The 11,868-nt window shown below is 47.8% G+C and overlaps 1 protein-coding gene across 1 annotated transcript in view; it reads left to right on the forward strand.

Annotated features, from left to right (window-relative positions):
- Nucleotides 1–9,739, forward strand: part of srgap3 (SLIT-ROBO Rho GTPase activating protein 3) — a 296,153-nt gene extending 286,414 nt beyond the window's left edge. The window contains exon 22 of the mRNA XM_070895763.1: nucleotides 9,294–9,739. Within this exon, the coding sequence (XP_070751864.1) occupies nucleotides 9,294–9,713 (420 nt within the window). The 3' untranslated portion in view covers nucleotides 9,714–9,739. The remainder of the gene's footprint in view (nucleotides 1–9,293) is intronic.
- Nucleotides 9,740–11,868: the final 2,129 nt, after the last annotated feature.

Raw genomic sequence — 11,868 nt, forward strand, 5'->3', positions numbered from 1 at the left:
GATATAGTCGACGTATTTAGTGAGGCATACGAAAGTATGGACCTTACGCTTAACATCCGTAAGACAAAGATCCTCCACCAGCCTGTCCTCGCCGCACAGCACTGCACGGCCCTCGACAACGTGGACCATTTCCCATACCTCGGGAGCCTCCTATCAACAAAAGCAGGTATTGATGCAGAGATTCAACACCGCCTCCAGTGCGCTAGTGCAGCCTTCGGCCGCCTGAGGAAAAGAGTGTTCGAAGACCGGGCCCTCAAATCTGCCACCAAGCTCATGGTCTACAGGGCTGTAGTAATACCCGCCCTCCTGTGTGGCTCAGAGGCATGGACGATGTACAGAAGACACCTCAAGTCGCTGGAGATAGGTCCTACAAATCCCCTGGGAGGACAGGCGCACCAACATCAGTGTCCTCATCCAGGCTAACATCACCAGCATTGAAGCAGTGACCACACTTCGCTGGGCAGGCCACATTGTCCACACACCAGACTCGAGACTTCCAAAGCAAGTGCTCTATACGGAGCTCCTTCACGGCAAACGAACCAAAGGCGGGCAGTGGAAACGCTACAAGGACACCCTCAAAGCCTCCCTGATAAAGTGCGACATCACCACTGACACCTGGGAGTGCCTGGCCAAAGACCGACCTCAGTGGAGAAAGTGCATCCGGGAGAGCGTTGAGTACTTCGAGTCTCAACGCCGAGAGCATGCAGAAATCAAGCGCAAGCAGCGGAAAGAGCGTACGGCAAACCAGTCCCACCCTCCCTTCCCTCATCGACTATCTGTCCCACCTGTGTCAGGGTCTGTGGCTCTCGTATTGGACTGTTCAGTCACCAAAGAACTCACTTCAGGAGTGGAAGCAAGTCCTCCTCGATTCTGAGGGACTGCCTATGATGATGATGGCAGGGAGCTTTACTCTGCACCTAATTTGGGAGTGTTTGATGGGACAGTGCAGAGGGATCTTTACTCCGTATCTAATCAATGCTGTACCTACCCTGGGAGTGTTTGATGGGACAGTGTAAAGGGAGCTTTACTCTGTAGCTAATCTGTGCTATATCTCACCTAGGTGTGTATAATGGAACAGTATAGAGGATTCTTTACTCTACATCTAATCTGTGCTGTACAGTCCTGAGATTTTCTGATGGGGCAGTGAAGAAGGAGCTTTACAATGCATCTAACCCACATTGTACTTGACCTGGGAGTGCTTGATGGGACACTATATAGGGATCTTTATTCCAGATCTAACCTTGCAATACTTTACCTGGGCTTGTTTGATGGGCATTGTCGAGGGAGCTTTACTCTGTATCTAACTGATGTGCTGTACCTGACCCTGGAAGTGTTTGGGACAGTGTAGAGGGAGATTATTCTGTATCTAACCCGTGCTATATATGAGCTGGGAGTGTTTGATGGACAGTGTAGAGGGAGCTTTACTCTGTATCTAACCCGTGCTTTACCTGCCCTGGGAGTGTTTGATGGGACAGTGTAGAGGGAGCTTTACTCTATATCTAACCCGTGCTGTACCTGCCCTGGGAGTGTTTGATGAGACAGTGTAGAGGGAGCTTCACTCTGTATCTAACCCCCTGTAGCTGCCCTGGGAGTGTTTGATGGGACAGTGTAGAGCGAGCTTTACTCTGTATCTAACCCGTGCTGTACCTGTCCTGGGAGTGTTTGATGGACAGTGTAGAGGGAGCTTTACTCTGTATCTAAACCGTGCTGTACCTGCCCTGGGAGTGTTTGATGGGACAGTGTAGAGGGAGCTTTACTCTATCTAACCCGTGCTGTACCTGCCCTGGGAGTGTTTGATGGGACAGTGCAGAGGTAGTTTTACTCTGTATCTAACACGTGCTGTACCTGCCCTGGGAGTGTTTGATGGGACAGTGTAGATAGAGCTTTACTCTGTATCTAACCCGCTGTACCTGTCCTGAGAGTGTTTGATGGACAGTGTAGAGGGAGCTTTACTCTGTATCTAACCCGTGCTGTACCTGTCCTGAGAGTGTTTAATGGACAGTGTAGAGGGAGCTTTATTCTGTATCTAACCTTTATTCTGTATCTAACCCGTGCTGTACCTGCCCTGGGAGTGTTTGATGAAACAGTGTAGAGGGAGCTTCACTCTGTATCTAACCCCCTGTACCTGCCTTGGGAGCATTTGATGGGACAGTGCAGAGGGAGCTTCACTCTGTATCTAACCCCCTGTACCTGCCTTGGGAGCATTTGATGGGACAGTGTAGAGGGAGCTTTACTCTGTATCTAACCCGTGGTGTACCTTCCTCGGGAGTGTTTGATGGGACAGTGTAGAGGGAGCTTTACTCTGTATCTAACCCCGTGCTGTACCTGCCCTGGGAGTGTTTGATGGGACAATGTAGAGGGAGCTTTGCTCTGTATCTAACCCATGCTGTACCTTCCCTGGGAGTGTTTGATGGGACAGTGTAGAGGGAGCTTTACTCTGTATGTAACCCATGCTGTACCTGTCCTGGGAGTGTTTGATGGGACAGTGTAGAGGGAGCTTTACTCTGTATATAACCCGTGCTGTACCTGCCCTGGGAGTGTTTGATGGGACAGTGTAGAGGTAGTTTTACTCTGTATCTAACCCATGCTGTACCTGCCCTGGGAGTGTTTGATGGGACAGTGTAGAGGGAGCTTTACTCTGTATCTAACCCATGCTGTACCTGTCCTGAGAGTGTTTGATGGACAGTGTAGAGGGAGCTTTATTCTGTATCTAACCCGTGCTGTACCTGCCCTGGGAGTGTTTGATGGAACAGTGTAGAGGGAGCTTCACTCTGTATCTAACCCTCTGTACCTGCCCTGGGAGCATTTGATGGGACAGTGTAGAGTGAGCTTCACTCTGTATCTAACCTGTACTGTACCTGCCCTGGGAGTGTTTGATGGGACATTGTAGAGGGAGCTTTACTCTGTATCTAACCCCCTGTACCTGCCCTGGGAGTGTTTGATGGGACAGTGCAGAGGGAGCTTTACTCTGTATCTAACCCCCTGTACCTGCCCTGGGAATGTTTGATGGGACAGGGTAGAGGGAGCTTTATTCTGTATCTAACCCGTGCTGTACCTGCCCTGGGAGTGTTTGATGGGACAGTGTAGAGGGAGCTTCACTCTGTATCTAACCCGTGCTGTACCTGCCCTGGGAGTGTTTGATGGGACAGTGTAGAGGGAGCTTCACTCTATATCTAACCCGTGCTGTACCTGCCCTGGGAGTGTTTGATGGGACAGTGTAGAGGGAGCTTCACTCTGTATCTAACCCGTGCTGTACCTGCCCTGGGAGTGTTTGTCACTGACACCAGCTACCTAAAGCATTGAGGAAATTAAAATTTGCCAAAGGAAAAGACGTTGCCAATTGCCCTGCACAGATTGAGGCCGATGATGAGCCAGTCAGAGACCTGAGACAGCAGTTGTGTGCTGAGGTAAGACGTCCAGCTGCCCTAGTCTGATTTGTGGGATTTCTCCTGACCCTGATCGATGACCCTGGTGCATTAGGAGCAGAAACCCTGGCTGGCTTTCCTTCCACCTTCCTTGCCCAGGAGCGCCGAGACCGATTGTGGCACCAGTACTGCTGCCCTGCTTGGCTTCAGCTAACTCCGCATATGCGATGCAAACTGGATCTTCCTGATACATAAGAGCATAAGAATTAGGAGCAGGAGTACCATTTGACCCTTCAAGCCTGCTCCCTAATTAAAATAAGATCGTGGCTGATCTTCTTCCTCAACTCCATCTTCCCATACTATCCCCATATCCCTTGATTCTTTTAGTATCCAAAAATCTATTGATCTGTGTCTTGAATATACACAATGACTGAGCATCCACAGCCCTCTGGGGGTGGGAGTTCCATAGATTCACAATCCTTTGAGTGAAGAGATTTCTCCTCATCTCCGTTTTAATTGGCCGACCCCTTATTCTGAGACAGTGAACCCTAGTTCTAGACTTCCTAGCTAGTGGAAACATTCTCCCAGCATCTACCCCTGTCAAGCCCTTCAAGAATTTTATGTTTCAATGAGATCACCTCTCATTCTTCTAAACTCCAGGCAATATAGACCTAGTCTCCTCAATCTCCCCTCATAGGACAATTCCCCCATCCCAACAATCCTTCGTTGCACTCCCTCTAAGACAAGTATATCCTCAGCTAGGGAGACCAAAACTGTACACAGTACTCCAGATGTGGTCTCACCAAGGCCCTGTATAATTGCAGTAAGACTTTTCTCTTGCACTCTAATCCCTTCATAATAAAGGCTAACATACTAATTGCTTTCCCAATTATCTGCTCTACCTGCATTTTAACTTTCTGTGATTTGTGTCCAAGGACACTCAGATCCCTCTGAATACCAACATTTCCCAATCTCTCACCATTTAAAAAAATATTATTTTTTCTATTTTTCTTGCCAAAGTGGATAACTTCACACTTCGCCACATTATACTCCATCTGCCACGTTCTGGCTCACTCACTTTACCTGTCTATATCCCTTTGCAGCCTCTTTGTGTTCTCCTCACAACTTACTTTCCCACCTAGCTTTATATCGTCAGCAAACTTGGACACATTATACTCGGTCATTGATATAGATTGTAAATAGCTGAGGCCCAAGCACTGATCCTTATGGTACCCCACTAGTTACAGTCTGCCAACCAGAAAATTACTTGTCCCTATTCTCTCTTTTCTGTCCATTAACCAATCCTCAATTCATGCTAATATATTACCCCCAACCCCATGAGTCCTAATTTTGTGAATAACCTCTTGCATGGCACCTTATTGAATGCTTTTTGAAAATCCAAATGCTAATCCACTGATTTTCCCCTTATCTACCCTGCTAGTTACAACCTCAGATTTGTCAAATACGATTTCCCTTTCATAAATCCGTGTGATTTTCTGAGTTACTACGTCCCTAATAGATTTTTCCTGATGTCAGGCTAACTGGTTTATAGTTCCCTGTTTTTTCTCACCTTCCTTTCTTGAATAGCAGGATTATGTTTGCTACCTTCCAAGCCACAGGGGACCATTCCAAAATCTAGGGAATTCTGAAAGATCAAAATCAATGCATCCACTCTCTTTCTAGCCACCTTTTTTACAACCTGAGGATGTAAGCCATCAGAGATCCAGGGGATTTGTCGGCTTTTAGTCCAATTAATTTCTCCAGTACTATTTCTTTACTAATACTAATTTCTTTTAAGTTTCTCATTCTCACTAGACCTTTGGTTGCTCACTATTTCCAGAATGTTTTTGTTTTTTCTACCATGAAGACAGATCCAAAGTATTTATTTAATGTCTCTGCCATTTCCTTATTAGCCATTATAATTTCTCCTGTCTCTGCCTTTAAGGGACCCTTTTTACCTACCTATGGAAGATTTTACAGTCTGTTTTTATGTTTCTTGCTAGTTTAGTCCCATATTGTATTTTCTCTATCAATTTCTTGGTCATCCTTTGCTGAATTCTAAAATCCTCCCAATCCTCAGGCCTGTTATTCTTTTTGGCAACATTATAAGCTGCCTCTTCTTCTCTTGTTAGCCATGGGGTTTTTATTCCTTAAAGGAATGTATATTCATTGCAAATTATGAATTTTTTTTTTTTAAGTTTGCCTTTGCTTATCTACCATCATATCTTTAAATCTAGTTTCCCAGTTTATCTTGGCCAACTCGTCCCTCATACCTTTGTTTAGATTTAAGACCCTAGTTTCAAATTTGACAATCACTTTTAAACACAATATAAAATTTTATATTATGATTAATCTTCCCAGAGGCTCCTTTACTACAAGGTTATTAATTACCCCTATCTCATTGCACAATACTAGATCTAAAATAGCCTGCTCCCTAGTTGGTTCCTCGACATACTGATCTGGAAAACTACCTTGAATATATTCCATTAACTCATCCTCTGCACTATTACTGCAAATTTGGTTTGCCTAATCTATATGTAGATTAAAGTCCCCCATGATTATTGTATTAGCTGCATCACATACACCTCTAATTTCCTGATTTATGCTCTGCCCTACATTACCACTACTGTTTGGGGGGCCTATAAACAACTCCCACTAATGTTTTCTGCCCCTAGCTGTTTCTTAGCTCCACCCAAATTGATTCTACTTCTTGATTTTCCGAGCTAAGATCCTTTGTACTGTCTTTATCCCATCTTTTATTATCAGAGCTACCCCTCCTCCTTTTCCATTTTGCCTATCTCTTCTAAAAGTCAAGTATCCTGGAATATTTAGTTCCCAAACTTGGTCACTCTGCAACCATGTCTCCCTAATGGCTATTAAATTAAACCTATGAATTTCTATCTGTGCTATTAATTCATCTATTTTGTTGCAAATGCTTCACGCATTCAGATATGGTGCCTTTAGCTTTGACTTTTTTTCTATTTTTTTCCCCCAATGTCACCTTAGTCACTCATGCCCTATTACCTTTTGTTAAACTCTCTGTCCCTTCCGAACCCACTCTGCTTATTTTTACCCACCTCGTTACTCTGCTCTAGAGCTTTTGAATGTACTCTTCCCTGAATCCTCCCCACCCCCCCCCTTTTAGTTTGAAGGACTATCCACCGCCCTAATTATTTGGTTCGCCAGGACACTGGTTCCAGCTCGGTTTAAGTGGAGCCCGTCCCAACAGAACAGCTCTTGCTTTCCCCAGTATTGGTGCCAGTGCCCCATGAATCGGAACCCTGTCTCTTACATCACTCTTTCAACCATGCATTTAACCTTCTAATCTGTTTGTCCATATGTCAATTTGCACGTGGCTTAGGTAACAATCCAGAGATTATTACCCGTTTTAATTTGGACCCTGGCTCCTCAAACTCTTTCAGCAGAACCTTATTCCTAGTTTTACCTATGTTGTTGGTACCCATGTGGACCACGACAACTGGATACTGTCCCTCTCACTCCAAGTTCTTCTCCAGCTGCAAGGAGATGTCCTTAACCCTGGCACCGGGCAGGCACCACAACCGTTGGAACTCCCAGTCGCGGCTACAGAGAACAGTATCTATTCCCCTGACTATACTATTCCCTACCACGGCTTTGTTGCTTTTCACTCCCCCTGCTTGAATGGCCTCCTGTACCACGGTGCCGTGGTCAGTTTGCTCATCCACCCAGCAGACTTTGTCCTCATCCACACACAGCAGGAACCTCGTACCTGTTGGATAAGAGGCTTCTTCAGCATTGCACCTGGGGTCCCCTTACCTGCCCGAGATGCAGTCACACCCTCCTGTCTCTGACCACTAACCAGACCTGTACCACCACCTAACCTAAGAGATGTGACTGCCTCCTGGATCGAAGTGTTCCTGTAACTCTTCCCCCTCCCTGATGTCCCGCAATGTCTGCAGCTCTCACTCCAGCTCAACAACTCTGAGCAGAGGTTCCTTGGGATGTAGACACTTGCTGCAGTTGTGGTGTCCGTGATCGCAGTGCTCACCCCAAGCTCCCACATGTTGCAGTTGCGACATACCACCTGCCCTGCCATTCCTATATAACCCTGCTTTATTTAATTAATTAACTCAAGTTTATGTATTTAACAATCTTGGCATATTTTTATTTAGTTTTTTAACTAATTACACGATCTAGTTTAAGTTATAGGTAGATTAAATTAAATATTTACCTGTAAGTTAACCGCATCGCCCCTGCTTGTACTGTGACGTCACTGCGATATTTTTTCTCTCACCGCTGCCCAGTGCCTCCGCTCACTTTTTAAACTGTTGCTGCTCAGGGCTCCCGCTCTTTTCAATCAGGGTTCAATGTAGGGCTCAGTCACACACACCAAATGGTGTAGTAACCCTCCGAGCCATTGGGGGTACTGCAGAGTGCCTTTGGCCACCCCTTAAATTCTCAATGTTACTATTACAGGCTCTCCTGAATGAAAAGGGATCAGAACCAACCGTCACATGAATGGAACGCGATGCTTAGGGGAGCAGTGAGAAGTTTTGAGAGGCAACTGATGACATTAATGACGGGTCCTGTACAAAATGTAAAGGCTGTGGTGTCAAATCTTTTGGGGTTGTCAAACATTCCTCAGCTACCGCCAAAGTGTGCTGCAAGACTTTCAAAGACGTGCCCAGCACATACCGTAACCAACCCCAGCACACACCGGCCCCGGCACACACCGGCCCTGGCCCCGGCACACACCGGCCCTGGCCCCAGCACACACCGTCCCCAACACACACCGCAACTGTCCCCGGCATGCACCCGAACCGACCCCGGCACACACCGCAACCGTCTCTGGCACACACCGCAACTGTCCCCAGCACGCACCGGAACCGACCCCAGCACACACCGCAACCGTCCCCAACACGCACCGGAATCGTCCCCGGCACACATCGCAACCATCCCCGGCACACACTGCAACTGTCCCCGGCACGCACCAGAACCGACCCCGGCACGCACCAGAACCGACCCCGGCACGCACCGCAACCGTCTCTGGCACACACCACAACCGTCCCCAGCACGCAACGGAACCGACCCCAGCACACACCGCAACCGTCCCCAACACGCACCGGAATCGTCCCCGGCACACACCGCAACCATCCCCGGCACACACTGCAACTGTCCCCGGCACGCACCGGAACCGGCCCCAGACCTCACCCAAATCTGGCAAGTCACAGTGCCGCGGCACCACGACCAAACACAGCAGGCACCGAATCTGTGGGTAAAATCCCGGGGCGTCAACTCTGGTTGGAGGTATTCCTGAAGATTCTATCAGATGACCTATCGCCTCCAACCACACTGCCCCCATGTTCCCGCCATTGGGTGCCCGAAACATCAAGCCCCGCCTAACCGCACCGTCTGGAAAGCAAACAGAGATCCAATTGGATGCCGACTCTTGGTCACCCGATTGGATGATTCTTGACTGTGAGCCAAACAGCCTTTAGCCACATCTTCAATATTTTTAAAACGAATAAAAAAAGAAAACGTACTGTTTTTTTACCGTCCTGATGATTATTCTCTCTTGCGTTGCTCTCAGCAATGTCTGGGAGATGAATCTTTAATTCTGGCGACTCCAGGGCAATGCTGGAGGGTCGTGAACCTGTGGTAAACCCAACACTGCTTCCCCTGTGGGGGAGCATCTGTGGAGCCCACTGTACAATGCTCACTTGCTATCGCACGTTACCATGTATCTTGTACTTTATATTCTGTACTCAACGAATGTAATGCTTGAGAAACTTCTGTAACCAAAAGACTTGCAATAAAAATTTGTTTTTGGGAAAAAAAAGCCATTTTTTTTATTTTGAAAATGCCAGGTCTCTCTTGGGGGAGTGTTTTTTTTTTTAATTTTTTTTTTGGTGCTGATGCTGAATAATTTTCAGTTTTGTTTCTGGCCAGGATATTGAGAAGACCATGAGCACGGCCCTCAACGAGCTGCGCGAGCTGGAGAGGCAGAACACGGTGAAGCAGGCCCCAGACGTGGTGCTGGACACCCTGGAGCAGATGAAGAACCCCCAGACAGGGGCGGTGAACTCCGAGCCGGTCAGCCCGCTCCACACCATCATGATCCGCGATCCCGACGCGGCCATGCGGCGCAGCTCCAGCTCCTCCAGCGAGATGATGACCACCTTCAAACCGGCCCTGTCAGCCCGGCTGGCGGGGGCCCAGCTCCGACCCCCGCCCATGAGGCCGGTCCGGCCCATCGTCCAGCACCGCTCCAGCAGCAGCGGCAGCAGCTCTGGCATGGGCAGCCCCGCCGTCACGCCCACCGAGAAGATCTTCCCCAACAGCGCGGCGGACAAGTCGGGCACCATGTAATGTAACCCCCCGCCCGCAGCCCGCCCAGGATCGCCACATCCGCCACCCAGGAGGCCGATTGGGCCTACTTTGCTGGGAAGAACGCAGGCCTCGGGCCTCATTCCCAGCCCGGAGCACTACCTGAACGCAGGGAGGAGGAAGCCTTCCAAGATTAACACTGTTTTATTCCCTTCCTTTTTATTATTACAATGAAATAAATGTGCAACAGTTGTTGTTGTTTCCAGTGAAACGGGGTTGCCCGTAGCAACAAATTAGCACTGGAAAATATATCCATATATATATATATATATATATACATATATAAAAAGGACTCCATTTCGGGGTTACCTCAGAAAAAGACCCTTATTTACTTCTGCGGGTTCTTGAGCCAGCTCGAGTGAGCTGCCAATCAAGCAATACAAGGATACGCAGGCATTGCGTTCCGTGGGAGCGAAGGAGAAAAAAAAACAAAATGGAAGAAAAAGAAGAGAGAAGGAGAAAATAAAAAGGAGCATGCATTGTCTGAAGCCAACCGTCGAGCTGTGACTGACCAAGGATGGCCACAACTGCTGGGAGCACATCCCCAATTGCTGGCAGGAGAAGCTCGGTCCAACAGTGAGGCTTCCGGCCACCAGCTGACTCCTCTGGCAGCTGCCATCGACGCTGTAAATAGACGAGGGCACAAAACCTCGATCCTCCTGCTTGTAGCGAGCGGAGCGAAAGTATAAATATTGTAGCACAGTATTACCAGTTTAATGATTAATTAATTAATAACGCAGTTGTACTTAATGCAGCATAACCTAACAATAATATGGAAGTTAGGCAAAGAGTGTGTTTAAAATATGTAGTTTAACTTATCCTACTTTTTTTTGTGAAGCAATTAATCGATGTAGTATTCCTTTTGTAAGAAAATGTTTTCGATGTACAAAGTGTCACTAAAACAGGCAAAGGGACTACGTGACATTTAATGTGACATTTCATCATCTCTCTTGACAACCGCACATTGTCATTAAGGTTCTCGCTTTAGTTTGGTTCCGTTTATGCTGGGATGATTTTGGGGGGGGGGGGGGGGGGTTGGGGAGGGATTGATTGTTGCTGCATGGCTAACACGAGCTGTTGTGTGTATCCAACGTGGAAAAGAACCCTCGAAGGTCAAAGGTAATGGGTCATCTTCTACACGCCCCTTCTGTTGTCGAAACAGCATATATTGCATTGCAAACTCTATATAACTGTGAGTGCACTAAGGCTATGGTGCGGCCAGCTTTGGTATGGGTGGGGTGGGCGGGGGGGTCTTTGGCTGGCGCCTGTAATTCATATTGCACGTATGTAACAGAGGAGTCCCTTCAGATCTGTGCAGCTGGATTCAGGTTGTGAGTCCTGTGGTTCATTCTCGAGGTCATCTGGGTGAGGTTAATGTTGCCCCCCCCATCCCCCCAAGGCATTGACTCTTGCTGGGGGACTGATTGGCAGTCCTCTGCTGTCTCACTAAAGTGCCCACCTTGAGCCTAAGTGGTGGGCTATTCAACCATGGAGAGCAGTCCTTCAGTCTACACACGCGCGTTTCCATCAGGGGGGGTGGGGGGGGGGGTCGGGCATTCACTGGGATAATGATCAGCAGGCATGTGAGGGTGGGGGAGGAGGCACTAACACTGCCCTCCCCTCTCCTCGGGTGTCAACTCAGGTAAGTGACTCAGACAATGCTGGGCAATTCCCTCCATCATCTCCCCACCCCACCCCATCAGCACAATGCTCCCACTGATCATACCTGCAGTGTTTGCTAATACTTAAAGTCTGCTATTGCTGATGTCACTGTACCAGGCAGTACAACAACAACTACCTCTGTTTATATAGCGCCTTTAACATAGTAAACATCCCAAGGCATTTCACAATGGTGTTATCAGACAAAATTTGATACCGAGCCACATAGAGAGATATTAGGACAGGTGACCAAAAGCTTGGTCAAAGAGGTAAATTTTAAGGAGGAAATAGAGACAAAGAGGCTTGGGAATAGAACCCCCTAACCAGAAATAGACTTTCCTCAATACTCCCTTTTACTGTGGGAGCTGTAAGGATGATTTAAAGGGATATGCTGTGCATTGTGTTGCCAACTTTGGTTACATGTATCCCTGGCGGTTTCATCATATGGCCTCCTGCCATTGGTCCCCCAACACGTCCA

The sequence above is a fragment of the Pristiophorus japonicus genome, chromosome 12 (genome assembly GCF_044704955.1).
Source record: "Pristiophorus japonicus isolate sPriJap1 chromosome 12, sPriJap1.hap1, whole genome shotgun sequence".
Lineage (NCBI taxonomy): Eukaryota > Metazoa > Chordata > Chondrichthyes > Pristiophoridae > Pristiophorus > Pristiophorus japonicus.